The following is a 17,120-nucleotide window of genomic DNA, read 5'->3' as shown; positions in this document are numbered from 1 at the left end:
CAGAGCTCCACACATAAATCTCATCTTTTTATGCATGCTTATGCTTTGGAACCAAACCAAAGCGTGCCTAATTTGCTAATTAGTATTAACTAAGTACACCTCATTATTGAAGCCCTACACGTCTACTCTCTTCAGCTTCCTTATATGTTGTCTCTGCAACATTACATTAAAAAATAAAAAAAACTATTGGTATCCCCATTTGCCTCTACTCCACCTCTTCCACTACTCAATATATTTAAGCACTATTTTAGCTAAACAAAACAAATTATTTCGAGTACTGAACATTCTATGAGAACAGTTCTAAAACCTTTTGGATAAATAGGAAGAGAGGATGGAAGTTGGGGAGTGTATAAACAAGTTGGTAGAAACTTCCAGGTATAGTAATATGAGTTTGAACGATTCAAGGACTACCCTGTTTGGTCCATATTCATTTATCAATATTTCATGTGGAAAAGAAGAAATAGATGATGTTCAATATGGCTGGAAAAACATGGTTGAGGTGATTTTAGTGACGAGAATTGTTCAGAATCTGTACAAAGGTATCTCACTGCATGCATCACTCTATTATACTTGGATTTTCTACATGCATAGCGATCTTTCATTCATGAATACATGCATGATGGATGCTTCTTATTTTCTAAACAAGCTTCAAAACATTTGGACTTCATTAGTACTATTTTCTTGCTTGATATACATGTTAAAGTTTTAGCTGATCTTGTTTGAATGATGTCCCTAATACGTATTTTTTGTTCATTTTATTATTCAGAATGGAAGTGCAAGAGGCAAGAACTAAATGTCTCTATAGTATCTACTTACTCTGCTCAAATAGTTGAAATAAAAGAGAAACTTGGAGACAAATACAGTAATTTTGGGATTTACTGTAAAAGTAATTGACATTAAGGAGTTGCAAGGTGAAAAGATCGATATAATTGTGTTGTCTACTGTAAGATCCAATTCTGATGGTACAATTGGGTTGCTTTCCAATCCTGAGAGAGTTAATAGAGCATTTACAAGTGCCAGGTAAAAGGTTAATTTACTTCTCACTTCATTATTTCTTTCCATTGAATATCCTACATAGTGATCATTTCCCATTGCTTTATGCTTATGTCAATGTAGAGACTGTCTATGGATTCTGGGAGATGAAAGAACACTATCTAGAGGTACAAATTCTTTCTGGAAATTGATTATTCGTGATGCGAAAGGACGGAAGTGTTTCTTTAATGTTGAGCAACACAAAGACCTCGGTAAATTTGTGGGAGAAGTCAAGAAAGAGCTTGATCAATTGGATGAATTGCTCAATCCTGACAGTATACTTTTCATGAATGCCAAATGGAAGGTAGACTTTATGTCAAATGTTTCTTATTTCTTTCCGTGTTCAGAGTTTTTGGATGAGTCCTGATGATTATGTTTTGGCTTATTGCATTGACTTAGAATCTGTTTTTTGGTTATGGTTCCAGGTCAGCTTTAGTGATAATTTTGTGAAATCATTTGAAAAAATCAAGTCATCTCAGAAGAAGAATTTAGTGATGAACATGCTATTGAGGCTAGCAAATGGCTGGAGGCCTAAGAGGGGTGTTCTAATTACTTGTGATGAATCAAAACAAACTCTGAAACAATGCAAGGTTAAGGATTTGCATGTAATTTGTTCAATTGACATAGAGAAGGAACAATATTGGTATGTTCAAGTCTTGAAAGTCTGGGATGTGCTGCCACCTGTAGATGTTTCTAAACTGGTCAAGCTTCTTGATACCGTGTTTCTGACATACGTCGCTGATGATCTTAATCGTTGTAAGACCAAATGTGTTGAAGGGTAAGTCTAATAAGTAACATTACTAGAGATACTCATATTGTTCTGTGTAAGTTGCAAGTATATATGATGTCTTTTCAACTGATTTTGATGTGTTTTTTTTCTGCTTTTTTATTGGTTTAGGGATTTGGAGGTTCCTATGAGCTGGGAAACCTCCCATGATAATGTTTATTATGAAAAACATAACCACATTGAAGAAGGGATAAGATTTACTACTGAACCTTTTGATTATAGTATAAGAAACCTTGAGGATTTCAAAATGACTGAAAATTTGCAACTGATGAAATTCTACCCTTTGACTTCTGATATGGTGAGACACTTGCTCTCTGATTCAAGTATTGGTACAGAAATGATACTTCCTTTCAAACTAACAAATCAAGAAATAGAGGCTGTTCATTTCGATAGAACCTCCTTCATTCTTGGGAGATCAGGAACCGGAAAAACAACAGTTCTAATTCGAAAGTTATTTCACAAAGAGCAGTTATATCATTTGACTTCAGAAGGTTTTCATGTACTTGATTCTTGTACTACAAATGAAAAAATTAAAGAAGATGATGAAAGTGTTAAAGAAGGTGAGGAGACTTTTTTGCGCCAGATTTTTGTGACAGTCAATCCTATACTGTGTGGTGCTGTAAAAGAGCATGTTGAAGGCTTGAAAAGGTGTGAAACATTGAATGTTGCATTTATTAGTGAAATATTAACTTTAAATTTTACCATCTTTTACTCATTCGTATTTTCTGTCTACTAATATTTAACATGTTTTTTATGTTGCTTCTTTTTTAGTCTCATATTTCTATATCATTGTTATCAATGTTTGTAGCTGTAGGATGAGAAGTATATGTATCGTTGTTTTAATATAGTTCTCCTTTTTAAATGTGTAGATTTGCTTGTGGTGGGAAATCAGCTGAAAATTCAGTCTCAGATTCAGATGTTCCAGACTCTTTTAAGGGTCTCCATCGTAGTCTTTTCCCACTTGTTATATCATATCACAAGTTTCTCATGATGCTAGATGGAACACTAGGGAATTCATTCTTTGATAGATTTCCTGAAGCAACAAGAGGTGCAACATCATTGGCCCGGGAGAATTTTATCAGAATGAAGGAAGTGAATTTTGACAAATTTGAACAATCTTATTGGCCTCATTTTAATAGAAAGATCACAAAGAGCCTTCCATCATCAATTGTATTTGCAGAAATAATGTCTTGCATAAAAGGTGGATTGCAGGCTTTGAGTTGTCATGAAGGTAATCTTAGTCGTGAGGACTATATTTCACTATCTAATAGGCGTATTTCAAATTTAGATGAACAAGCAAGAGAACACGTTTATGATATTTTCCTTCACTATGAAAGGAAAAAGAAGATGAATAGTGAATATGTTTGGCTGATCTTGTCACGGATCTTCATCGTCGACTTGGAGAAGGAAACTATGAGGCCATTGAGTTTGACTGTAGAGTCCAAGAACTTTACTTAGCTAATTGTTTAGTAGTATTATAGTATGTTTAGTGTTATCTTTGTTACTATGGATTTTTGGTTTAGACCGGGAATTATTTGGACACTCATAGTAGTACTTATAGATTTTCTAAGTTTAACCTACAGTTTAAGAATATTAAGTATATCCTAAGGTTTGATTAATGTGACTGATATTAAGGATTATATTTACTATATTATAAGGTTTAGACATCAACCAATAGGATTTTAAGCACATGTTATGAATGGTGATTAAGGATTAAAGATTTTTGAGGATTAAATATAATAAGGAGTAAAGTTTGAATGTTATAGGGTCAGTCAGCAGCTTTGAGTACGTTGAGGGCTTAGTCAAGGCTGTTTACTCCATTCAAACTTAGCTAAAAATGTGTAATTTCGTGTTTAAATATTCAGCGTGTGCCGATATATCGCAGCTATAGGGGGCGATATGTCGCAGCACGTAGATACGGAAAACACGAAATGATGCACGGTCGCCTCGGGCATACTGGCCCAGGCGATATATCGCCTACAGGGGGCGATATATCGCCTCCTTCAGCATGGATTCAAACTCTTTTGAATTCATTTCCTTTCAGCCATTCAAACTCCTTCAACAGTCCAGCATCTTTTGAACGAGTCTTCAGCCTCTGCTGAACGATTATTCAAATGATTTTCACCTAAAGAGCCATTATTTTTATTCAAGTAAAATCAAGATATTTTCATTCCCAAACTCTATAAATAGGACCTAGTACCCAGCCATTATTCACCATTTGCTCTAAGTTCAGAAGCTGCTAGTGTTAAGTGAGTGTGAGAGTGTAAACACCTGGTTTGGGGAAAAACTATAAGCTTAAACATCATAAGCTTATCAAACACTTTGGGAAGTGAGTTCTATAGTATTTCGGTGGAGGTTAGATTGATCTTGCAAAATCTTTGAGGTAACCAAAACTCTAGTTTCTTTCTGTATTATGTTTCCTTTCTCTTAGTCTTCTACTCAATTTCCTAACCTCATTCTTATTTTGGTTAGGGAATCCAAGTTCTTAAGCACTTAAGTTGTGGTAAGCATATTTTCTTTTAATGGTTTAGTCTTCCTATTCTCTTTCATTTCATCTCCTTTCTTTAGACTCACTCTTGTTCATTATGGTTTTAGGAGTGTTCCAAAAAGTCCCAACTCAGTCCATTTTATCCCGGTAACTTTGGTAAGGAAAATAGGCTAGAATCTATATGTTTATGTTGATGTTATCTTATGTGTTATGTTATGATCTGTTATGAATGTGTTATGAATTTGTTATGCATGTGTTTGTTATAGGCTTGGGCTTATGCCCTATTTGACTAACAAGACCCCAAAAGATTGTGGGCATATGCCTATTTAGCTGGTAGGACCCCACTAATCTCATGGGCATAAGCTTGTTTAGTCTATGGGACCCCAAGTAATAATGGCCATTATAATAAGTGAATTATGTGTTATGATATGTATTTGCGTTATTATGAAATTATGTTTATGTTTATGACTATGTGATAGATTTTTCCTTGCTGGGCATTAGGCTCATTCCTTTCTGTTTATGTGCAGGAAAATAAGCTTTAGAGGTGGTAAGATTCGTGACGCTTGGAGGATGTGTATCGATGGTGAATGGAGTCAAGGGGCAGAGCGTTATTCGATTCGAGGATGTAGTCTCATTTTATATTCTTTTTATGGTTTTACATGTATTTTCCGCATTATTATGTAATGTCTTTTATTTTTTTTAATCATGTTTTGTTTTTAAAGACAATGGGATCCCATAATCCTTCTTAGTATTCTGTTTATTTGTAAATAACTCTTATTTTGCAAGTTATTCAATAAATTATGGTATTTTCGTAAAAATGTACGTTTTATGTATAGTTTCGTTAATGGTCCAAATAGTCTAGAGTAGTGGGTCATTACATTGACTTTGTGTATATTGATGAAGTCCAGGATTTGACAATGAGGCAAATTGCACTCTTTAAATACATATGCAGAAATGTGAATCATGGTTTTGTTTTTTCTGGTGATACTGCTCAGACAATTGCAAAGGGGGTTGACTTTAGATTTGAGGACATACGCCACCTTTTCTACAAAGAGTTTGTACTGAAATCAAGAAGTGGCAAAAACTATGTGAGAGGAGAGAAAGGTCTAATAACAGATTTATTCCATTTAAATAAGAACTTTCGAACACATGCAGGTATTTTGAAGTTAGCTCAGAGTGTTTTCAACCTTCTTTATTATTTCTTTCCAGACTCGATAGATGTCTTGAGCCCTGAGACAAGCCACATTATGGGGGAAACTCCATCACTGCTGGTTCAATCATGTAATGATAAAATCACATTCACTTCCATGTTGAGTAATGCTGGAGATTGTGGAAAGAAGCTTGTTGGTTTTGGACATGATCAGGTTGTCTTAGTAAGAGATGACAGTGTTAAGGAAATTTTGGAATCAGCTGGGACAGAGGCCATTATTATGACAATATCCGAGTGCAAGGGCTTAGAATTTCAGGTGATTAAGGTTCAAAGTATTTATAACCATTGTGAAATCAGCATGGACAATGCCAATTACTATATACTATTTCTCTTTGCTGTCATTTGAGCTTTGTTATAGTAAACATACCTTTTGACTTTTATATTAAAAAAAAAATCTATGCTATGGTCAATGGTGTCTTGAAAGATTTTTCTTTAATGATAAAACATAGTTTTCATTAGGAATTTTCTATTGCAAAAACTATTTTATTTCTTTCATTGATCTTACAATTGTTTGGAGATATTTTCTTACTATAGGATGTCCTGCTGTACAACTTTGTTTCTTCATCACCTTTAAAAGATAATTGGAGAGTCATTGACAAGTATATGAAGGACAAACATTTCCTTGACCGAGGATCTAGTAGGTCTTCTCCAAGTTTTGATGTGACTACGCATAGACTTTTGTGTTCTGAGCTGAAACAGTTATACGTAGCTATTACTCGTACAAGGCGAAGGTTATTGTTTTTTGAGAAAGGTGACAGTGATGGGTTTTCCAATCCCATATATGACTATTGGGAGAAATTACGACTCGTCCAATATCAAACACTTGACCATTCATTTGTGAAGAAGATACAAGTTCACAGCACCAAAGAAGAGTGGAAATCAAGTGGAAATGAGGTTATTGGTTCATTATTAGTTTGTTTGTTTCAATTACGACTAGAGCTGTCAATTTCCATGTGACAACTACTTACTACTGGATATTTTAGTTATTTTAGTTGTTTTGTTTTCATGCAGTACTTTATTAAAAAGAAGTACAAGGCTGCTAAAGAATGTTTTCATAAAGCAGGAGAGACACTCTTAGAACAGAAGGCTGAGGCTTTTTTCCTCCGAGCTTCTGCTCAGAGTACATATAGTACTAATTTTGATAAAGCGGAGATGTATCTTAATAAGGCTGCTAAAATATTTAAATCTTTTGGCATGTTTGAGCAAGCTGTACAATGCTTTTATGACTCAAAGAACTACGCAATGGCAGGTATTTTCTTCTAGTCCCCCACACATTGCAAGGTCCCTGTCTCTATTTTTCATATGCGTTCCTATTGTTATACTTGCTATACCATGTTCCGCTTATGCTTATTAAAGCATCATATGTATAGCTTATTCTGTATTAATCTACATTCCACTGAAATTTCTTGTTTATGAAGGTTCAATTTATCTGGAACACTATGGTGAGACTAAGCTACTAGAAGCTGGAGAATGTTTTACTCGAGCAAGATCTTATGACCGAGCGGCTTTTGCATATGCCAAGGGAAACTCATTCTCTAATTGTTTGGAGTCATGTATTCAGGGGAAACTATTCATTAAGGGACTTGATTACCTCAGCCAATGGAAAGAGTTTGCAACTCTGAATAATGATATGGAAAGACAAAAAGAAGAAATAGAAAGCACTGAAATGAAGATCTTAACTGGTGCTGCACATACCTACAAACGTCTTGGAGATAAGATGTCAATGATGAAATGTGTAAAGGCTTTCCATTTTGAAAATTCAAAGCGCAGTTTTTTGCGAACTGGAGGTTTCCTTGAGGAGCTCCTCCAATTGGAAATTGAATTGGGCTATCTTCTAAAAGCAGCAAAAATAGCCAAGAGGTTAGGAAAGACACTGCATGCAGCTGATCTATTGGAAAAAGCTGGACATTTTAAAGATGCATCAGAGCTTATAATGTCACATGTACTAGCAAATTCTATCTGTACACCAAGCAAAGGTTGGTCGTTAAAGCAGTTTCCTGGTAAAGAAGAGCTTTTAGATAAAGCAATGTCATTGGAAAATAGTGATTCAAGCCACTTCTTTGAGTTTGTCTCTATGCAGAGAAAGGTTCTGGTTGATGAAAAGGTTGCATTGTCTGAGCTGCTACAACTATTGAGTTATTTCAAGAGATATCGAAGTGCTGCAGTTGAAAATTCATGTGAAAGGAAAATTCTTGATCATTATCCAAGTGTTGCAGGTGAAATTTTATGTGAGAGGAAAATTCTTGATCATTTTTTTGGTATTTTCCTGAATGTTACAGATCTAAAGATGCATGCCGGAAATGAATTTCTTGAAACACTGGTTTCCGTTTGGAATAACTGGAAGGAAAACATTGAAAAGATAACTAACTATCTTTCCCATGTTAGATCTCATGATGAGTACGGGAACTTTTGTTTGAGCTACTTGGGAGTGGTTGTGAGTGTGTGTTATGGAATTAAGGAGGATATGTACCTCCTGCTTGACCCTAATGCCATTTGGGTGAAGCAAATTATCAATAGGCATCTGCATCGACAAGGGAAGCTTGTTTTCTGTAATGATAAGCAATTTTCTCGTGCTGCTAAATCTTATTGGAGTGAAGAAGTGAAGTCTGTTGGAGAAAATGTGTTTGAAATTCTCAAAGAATGTTGGGAAGATAAATCATTGCATCTTTATGGCCGAACTTTCGCTCTTACTCATTTGAATGGATTTGAAAATTCTCTTGAGTTTCTCCAAGAGAAAAATCATGATGAAGTATCTCAACACCTCATCAAACTATCTACAAACATCATGGGGACTGTATTTCCTCTGGATTGGTTAAAGCCATTAACATTAGAGATGACAAATCTGAGGGAGACAAAGGAATTCAGAATTTTTCTAGAAGATATAGTTTGTAAAACCATTAGCTCACTTAGTCATCTGACATACGAGGCAATAGGAAATGTGGTTATGACAATTATTGGGGGATCTCGGAGATTTTCTGATGAAACTTACAAGAAAATTTCTCTGAGGTGTGATAATGATCCATTTTGGAAATCATTTTTCAAAAGTTTTGTGCAGGTTTCCTTGACGTCACAGATTAAAAATTTTTATAAAGCTTTGAAACACACTTATTATGCTGACTCTCTTGGTGAAAGGGACTATATTTCCCCAAGTAGTTTCATGTACATTTTTGAGCGTGTCCTGATTATGGTTTTCTACTTAAAGGGGTTCTTTTTTTCAATCAAAACTTCTCTCTTTGAATGGTTAATTCACCAAGAATGGAATAAGCATGAGCTAGCTAAACTTCATTCACATTATGAATGGCAACAAATGTTTGTTGGTAGTCTTGATATTATGGCAGCCATTGTTTTTGAGCTTCTTTGTAACGAAGGCGATGTCATAACATGGATCAAAAATTCCAAGCTCAGCTCGGCATGCCATCAACTGCTAGTTTTGAGACTCTTTGTTGCTTTATGTTTACTCTATCTGAACACTGGAAACTATTATGAATTACTTGTTGAATTGCTTGGCAGGAAAGACATTACTTGTCGATTACCACCAGAGTTCTACAATGTTATTCAGAATCTGAAACCAGCAAATAATTTGGATGATAATGCTGGTGTTCTTGCAGAAGCTTTAGAAAAAATTGGGAATCCTTTGGCGATAGTGAATTCAGGAAAATGTTGTACTAGTTTTGAAATTGAAGATGCCATCTTTGTAGACCTTGACGTTCATCAAGGAAGAGAGAAGTTGCTTAGCTTAATGCTAAGTGATGTTTCAAGCATTTTGTTTTGTTAGAGTTATTTTTTAGGGTATTTTAGTTTTTTTTTTCTAAACTAGTGCTATTTTATATTTTTTTCCTTTTATAAAAGGCTTGAGAATTAGTTTTGTAACCTAGAACTATTTGCTCTCTTTTTTTGCAATATACTTTAGCCTCTCTTTTTCTCTCTTCATATTTTTAAGAGTAACTATAGCTTACAGCTTATGATGGATTGTATCTTTGCATAATTATGATGGTTCAGAGAATGAGTTTATGGAATTGAGTTTCTTAAGAGTAACTATAGCTTTCGCGGTCGGAGTATCATTGCAGCAACTTGGTATGTGATTTTTGTGTTCGTTTTGAAATTTTAGGGTTTTGTCATATTGTAAAATTTGGGAACTTTTTTCTGAGATAGTTTTTGGAAGTTTGTTTTTTGTTTCTGAAATTGCTCGTAATAGAGATGATTCCTTTCAACCCATTGCATAATCGACTTTGTTATCCACATCTTTTTCCCTTTCTAAATTTTTTTCATCACATAGTTTCAATAAGAATAATTCTTTCCATCTAACCTCACGCTACAAATGACAAATTCGATTATGCAACTTTGCTAGAAAATTGGGAAGTGGATGATTTGAAAATTATCTCTTGGATAAACAACTCTGTAGAACACTCAATAAGTACCCAACTAGCCAAGTATGAAGCAACAAAGGAAGTTTGAGACCATCTTGCAAGGATGTGTACTCAGTCTAACTTTGCAAAGCAATATCAATTAGAATCATATATTAGAACTCTTGAATAGAATGATATGAGTATTCAAGAGATCTATTCAGTTATAACGGATCAATTGGATCAATTGACCCTTACCGAATTTGCAGAGCTACGAGCTTTCACACCATATATTGCTCGTAGGGAGGAACAACGATTAATTAAATTTTTAATAGCACTTCGTGATCACTTTGAGGGACTCTGTGGCTCTATTTTGCATCGTTCTCCACTTCATTCGGTTGATTCAGTAGTTAGTGAATTGTTGGCAGATGAAATTTGTCTTAAGTCTCAAGTAGGAAAAGGCATCCTCCCACCCCCCCAGTCCTTCTATTTAGGTAGTTCCTCCTAGACTTTTTACTCACCAAGAGAATAAACCTTACACAAAGGTTGGAGTTGATGAATGCAGCTTTTGTAAACAAAAATGTCACTGGAAGGCTCAGTGTCCTAAACTAGTGAATTGTGCACCACAACAATAGAGACATTAGCTCAGACATCCTCAATTCGGTAACTAACCACCGCATTATGGTAGCCAACCACATCTTGTCAACAAATCATAATCTCGACCATACCATCCTCCGCAATTTAATGTCGCTGCTACTGTACCACCATCTGACTCATATGATTTTGGGGTTTCATCTTCCAATCCTGCTCTTGTTGCCCTCTCAGAATAGTTTTAGAAGTTTCTTACCATGCAACCATATGCCATGTCTGCCTCTTCTTCGGTAGGTCAGCCCTTTACTAGCACTTCAGGTATGACCTCCTCTCCATGGATTTTAGATTTTGGAGTCTCGCACCATATGTCTCCACATTCAAAATATTTTGTTTCTTTATGTTCTACATCATCTGTGCCTGTCATGAGTGTTGATGGTACTCCCATGTCATTAGCTGGTGTTGGTTCTATTGTTAGTCCTTATATATTGCTTCCTAATGTTTACCATATTCCTAAGCTTTCACTAAATCTTGTATCTGTTGGTCAACTGTGTGACTCTGGTTACTCAATGTCCTTTTCTTCTAGTTCTTGTCATGTGCAGAATCTGCAGTCTCAGAAGCTGATTGGGATTGGCTGTAGGCAGGGGGGTTTATATGTTTTGGATGAGCTGAGATTACCAGTATTTGTAGCTCCTAGTGTTGATCTGTCTTCCTTTTGTTTGTCTCATCCATCATCTAGTTTTTATTTATGGCACTCTCTCCTTGGTCATGTTTCAGCTTTCCGTTTAAGATTCTTAGCTTCTGCGGGAACCTTAGGAAATTCGAAAGTACATGATATTTCTGATTGTAGTGGTTGTAAACTTGCAAAATTTGCTGCTTTACCTTTTAGTAAAAGTACTTCAGGCTCTGTTACACCTTTTGACTTAGTTCATTCTGATGTGTGTGGCCCCTCTCCTGTTGCTACAAAATGAGGGTCTAGTATTATGTCTCTTTTGTTGATGATCACACTCGATTTTGTTAGGTTTTTCTTATGAAACATTGTTCTGATTTCTATGATATTTATGATCGTTTTTGAGCTTATGTAAGGAATCAACATGCTTCTGTTATTAAATGTTTTAGATGTGATCATGGTGAATATACTTCAAAATAAATTTTGTGATTTGGTTGCTTTAGATGGAATAGTGAATCAAACTTCTTTTACAGATACTTGTGAACAAAATGGTGTTGCTGAAAGAAATCATAAACACATTATTGAAACTGTTCGTTCTCTTTTATTATCATCATCTGTTCCTCGTCAATTTTGGGGGGAGGCAGTTCTCACTGCAGTCAATCTTATTAATAAGGTTCCATCTTCAATCACTTCAGGTTTGTCTCCTTTGGAAAAACTATATGCGCATATTTCTGACTATTCTTCTTTGAGGGTCTTTGGTTCTACGAGCTTTGTCCTTCGTCCTTCGTCCTAGTGTAGAGCATACAAAACTGTCATCATGCTCTACACTTTGTGTGTTCTTTGGTTATGGTGATGGTAAAAAAGGATACTGTTGTTTTGATCCAACTTCTAAAAAATTGTATGTATCTCGTCATGTTGTTTTTCTTGAGCATATGCATTTCTTTTCTATTCTTGGCACTACTCACAACTTAACCAAATCAGATCTTATTCACATTGATACTTTCTCTGAGCATACAAGTACATGTTCTCCTTAAGTTCCTCAAATCGTAGAGTTTGAATTTTTTTCCTGCTCCTATAGTACCTTTTCCTCTTCATTACTCTCGCAAATATTGAGTTGTTGATACTGGTACTTCGCAGCCTGACATTTATAAAACACCTCCGCCTACAGTCGTTCAAGATCCTTATGATACTGTAGACTATTCATTGTCTCTCTGATATCCTATAAAGAATCAGTTACTGACCCTTTTTGGTAGCGTGCTATGAATAAGGAACTTTCAGCTTTGCACAAGACAAATACTTGGGATTTGGTATTTTTACCTCTTGGTAAACATACGATCGGTTATCACTGGGTTTATAAAATCAAGACTAAGTCTAATGGGTCTGTTGAACGCTACAAAACTAGATTGGTGGCTAAGGGATTTTCTTAACAATATGGTATGGATTTTGAGGAAACTTTTGCTCCTATTGCAAAAATGACTACAGTGTGTACTCTTATTGCAGTTGCATCTGTTCGTCAATGGAATATATCTCAGATGGATATTAAGAATGCTTTCTTGAATGGTGATTTTGTAATGACCCACTAATCTAGACTTTTTGGACCATTAATGAAACTATACATAAACTTACATTTTTACGAAAATACCATAATTTTATTGAGTAACTTGTAAAATAAGAGTTACTTACAAATAAATACTAAGAAGGATATGGGATCCTATTGTCTTTAAAAACAAAACATGATTTAAATGAAAGAATTACATAAGAAATGCGAAAAATACATATAAAACCATAAAAGATAAAATGAGACTACATCCTCGAATCGAATAATGCTCGACCCCTTGACTCCATTCACCATCGATACACATCCTCTAAGCGTCACGAATCTTACCACCTCTAATGCTATTTTCCTGCACATAAAACAAAAAGGAATGAGCCTAATGCCCAGCAAGGAAAATCTAACACATAGTCATACACATAAATTTCATAATAAACGTAAAGACATATCATAACACTTAATACATACACTTATTATAATGGCCATTATTACTTGGGGTCCCATAGGCTAAACAAGCTTATGCCCATGAGATTAGTGGGGTCCTACTAGCTAAGTAGGCATATGCCCATAATCTTTTTGGGGTCTTGTTAGTCAAATAGGGCATAAGCCCAAGCCTACAAACATACACATACATAACATATTCATAACATATCATATTTCATAACATAACACATAAACAATACACATATAGATTCTACCCTATTTTCCTTACCAAAATTACCGGGATATGATGGACTGAGTTGGGACTTTTGGAACACTCCTTAAACCATATGAGAAAGAGTGAGTCTTATGAAGAAGAAGAAATGAAAATGAATAGGAAGACTAAACCATTGAGAAATATGCTTACCACAACTTATGTGTTTAAGAACTTGGATTCCCTAACCAAAGTAAGAATGAGGTTAGGGGACTGAGTAGAAGGCTTTGAGAAAGAAAATAACATGAAACAAATGAAATAGAGTTTCGGGTTTACCTCAAAGACTTGCAAGACCAATCTAACCACAACCGAAATACAATAGAACCTCACTTCCCAAAGTGTTTGATAAGCTTATGACTTTCCCACCCAAGTGTTTAACTCTCACACTCTCCTAGTACTTGCAGCTTCTGAACTTAGAGCAAAAGGTGAATAATGGCTGGGTACTAGGTCCTATTTATAGAGTTTGGGAATGAAAGTATCTTGATTTTACTTGAATAAAAATAATGGCTTTTTAGGTGAAAATAATTTGAATAATCGTTCAGCAGAGGCTGAAGACTCGTTCAAAAGATGCTGGACTTATGAAGGAGTTTGAATGGCTGAAAGGAAAAGAATTCAAAAACGTTTGAACATATGCTGGAGGAGGCGATATATCGCCCCCTGTAGGCGATATATCGCCTGGGCCAGTATGCCCGAGGCGACCGTGCATCGTCTCGTGTTTTCCGTATCTACGTGCTGTGATATATCGCCCCCTATAGCTGCGATATATCGGCACACGCTGAATATTTAAACACGAAATTACACATTTTTAGCTAAGTTTGAATGGAGTAAACAACCTTGACTAAGCCTTCAACGTATTCAAAGCTGCTGACTAACCCTATAACATTCAAACTTTACCCTTATTTAATTTAATCCTAAAAAATACTTAATCCTTAATTACCCATTCATAACATGTGCTTAAAATCCTATTGGTTGATATCTAAACCTTATAGTATAATAAATATAATCCTTAATTATCAGTCATATAATCAAACCTTAGGTTATACTTAATATTCTTAAACTATAGGTTAAACTTAGAAAATCTATAAGTACTACTATGAGTGTCCAAATAATTCCCGGTCTGAACCAAAAATCCACAGTAACAAAGATAATACTATACATACTATAATACTACTAAACAATTAGCTAAGTAAAGTTCTTGGACTCTACAGATTTACATGAAGAGGTCTACATGGTTCCTTCTCCTAGTGTCTCTCACAATCTTGGAGAAGTTTGTAAGCTTAAGAAAGCTCTTTATGGTCTCAAACAGGCTCCTTGAGCATGGTTTGAGAAGTTCTCCAATGTTATTTCTTCAGTTGGGTTTCTCTCTAGTAATCATGATTCAACTCTATCTATTAAGTGTACCAATGCAGGTCGTATTTGTAACACCCTCACTTATTTTAGTTAAAACCATATTTGAGGTGTTACGTTTTAAAACTATATCATAATTTATTACTGCAAAAGTCTGGACATTTTTTTTTAAAACTTGAAAACTTATTTCACATTATTTACATTAAACATAAAATGGGTCTCAAACATATTATACATAAGTATTAAATAACCCAATTTGTTTTCAAAACATAACTTCACACTTTATTACAAACATCTCACTGATAACTGAAATAACCCACAAAAGGTCGATATGTTCATATGTACAAATCAGGGTCAGGACCATGCTTCAGTTCTCCTCATGTCATTCACACATTTCTTTCTCTACCTGCAACACAAGACAACTGTGAGCCTAAAGCTCAGTAAGCAAAGTAATGTATGCAATGCTAATGATTACCCAATATCAATGGACATACACAACTTTTTTTTTTTTTAAATTTTGGGCCCCTTAATATTGTGCACACTGTTTGAATTGGTCAATGCTTGTAGGGCTTGTTACACATACATTATAAAATCCCATGGGTTCTCCTCCGGCTAGCCATCACCACAGTAGGGCACATTAAAAACCTTATTCCATCGTTGCCCCGTCGGGCTCAAGAGTTAAGGCGGCCACACACTGTGATGTCAATACATATAACAATAACTCATATGGAGGAGAAATAAAAACGGAAACATGGCAAACAATATAATTGGTTCACTAAAACCTAGCCCAAATTATTGGGCAACCACTATAAGCCTACTATAGGCCTCCATTTACACTTATTAACACTTTCATTTGCCTTTTCAAAACAGTGGCCCTGAACTTAAACTTCTTATTACAACTTTCTTTTATGTTGCACAAAACTTGCAAAGGAATCATATAATTAATCATCAATCATGCATGGTCTTATATCATATAATAGTTTACCATATCACTATTATGCCATGCATACAAATTTATGATGAAGTGTCAATGTATGTTAATACCACTTACTCACAAAATATTCATATAATGCATACTTTCACATAACATGTAATTCTTGTGTTGCAGTTGAGTACTTTACTTACCTTCTGTCCAAAATATAATTCACCGTGTAACAAGTGGTGTCTTAGGTATTGATGTGCTTATCCTGACAATGACATGGATTTCTCATCATAATGATGGCAGTAATACATTGAAATCTCATTTAAAAATACCCATAAAACTTCATATCAAATTTCATACCCAAAACATGCTTAAAATGCCTTAAACCACTTAGATCGAGCATTAGATTTATCTTAGATATTTGGGGAAATTTTGACAGAGTTTCCCCTTAATTCTAGCTATCCCCAAATATCAAAATCAACCAATAATCAACATCAATTAACCTGCCATAACCATATATCCCAAATACCAACATGATTCATCATAAAGTTATCATATACCGATTTTGATAAAATTCAAATCTCCTAGATCATCACCCAAATTAAATGAGTCTCCACATCTATTCAAACATTTATAAACATATATACTCTTATAAACTCAATAAAATAACCAAAAATCAGCTTGTACTCCAAGAACCCCAAAAACCTCATAAAACACAAAATTTCACTTACCGAGCAACTTTCGGCGAAAACAATCTCTTCAAGCTTTTCTAAACCTCAAACCATTTGGAAACCACCAAGAAATATCTTAGAAAATAAGCTCTCAGAAAAATTCAAAAACATAGTTTAACTTCCAAGTACAAGAACTTACCATAAAAAAGCTAGAACTAAGCTTAATCTACTTCTTTGGCTTTGCTTTCACTTGGATCTCCTTAGAATTTCTTCAAACCAGCCAAGAAATGGTTTTTTTGTTTTCTTTTCTCTCTGTTTTTCAGAGTAAAGGTCGTGCAAAGTGATAAGGTTGATGAAAATTCCTTATTTTCAATGATTTAGCCTTATTGTATCAAAATTTGACACCTTTCATCTCATCATTTCACCTTTTGACTTATGAAAACCTTATCACTTCAATAATTTCGACTTAATCATCTGCTAGGCCTATTATCCTTATGTGTAAAACACTCACTCCAAACCTTAGGTCCATATGACTTCATACCCAATAGTTATACTTACCCGATCGAGCGTAGCGCACTTATGCTAAGCTCGTTTTGACTTTTCATCAATACCACTGATTATGTATACCTCCCATCAAGAATTGATCTAATGGTTCTAAAACCATTTTTACATCATCAATGAGACCGTAATCATACCTCGATTACATTTGGTAAATCCATAAATACTCAATTTTACACCGAAATACTAGTAATCGACATTGTACTATTTTTCACTACTTAACCTATTTTGCCTTCTATATCTCACTTTCATCACTTA

General features: G+C 34.9%; 1 protein-coding gene and 1 long non-coding RNA gene across 2 annotated transcripts; one reads left to right on the top strand and one right to left on the bottom strand.

Moving 5' to 3' along the window:
• Positions 1-385: 385 nt before the first annotated feature.
• LOC133825698 (uncharacterized) lies at positions 386-9,292 on the top strand. The gene is made up of 11 exons (XM_062258607.1): positions 386-539; positions 888-1,020; positions 1,117-1,336; positions 1,458-1,810; positions 1,931-2,467; positions 2,689-3,253; positions 5,216-5,411; positions 5,517-5,773; positions 6,052-6,411; positions 6,529-6,766; positions 6,936-9,292. Exons 1-11 carry the CDS (start codon positions 386-388, stop codon positions 9,290-9,292), a joined length of 5,370 nt encoding a protein of 1,789 aa, XP_062114591.1.
• Positions 9,293-14,886: 5,594 nt separating this feature from the next.
• LOC133821652 (uncharacterized) lies at positions 14,887-16,890 on the bottom strand. Its single transcript, XR_009887729.1, has 3 exons — positions 16,504-16,890; positions 15,837-15,898; positions 14,887-15,117 (listed from the first exon to the last, which is right to left on the bottom strand). It is a non-coding gene; the product is annotated as an uncharacterized LOC133821652 (long non-coding RNA).
• Positions 16,891-17,120: the final 230 nt, after the last annotated feature.

The sequence above is a fragment of the Humulus lupulus genome, chromosome 3 (genome assembly GCF_963169125.1).
Source record: "Humulus lupulus chromosome 3, drHumLupu1.1, whole genome shotgun sequence".
Classification (NCBI taxonomy): Eukaryota; Viridiplantae; Streptophyta; class Magnoliopsida; order Rosales; family Cannabaceae; genus Humulus; species Humulus lupulus.
The sequence above is the reverse complement of the archived record's forward strand: the minus strand, read 5'-3'. Positions and strand labels throughout refer to the sequence as shown.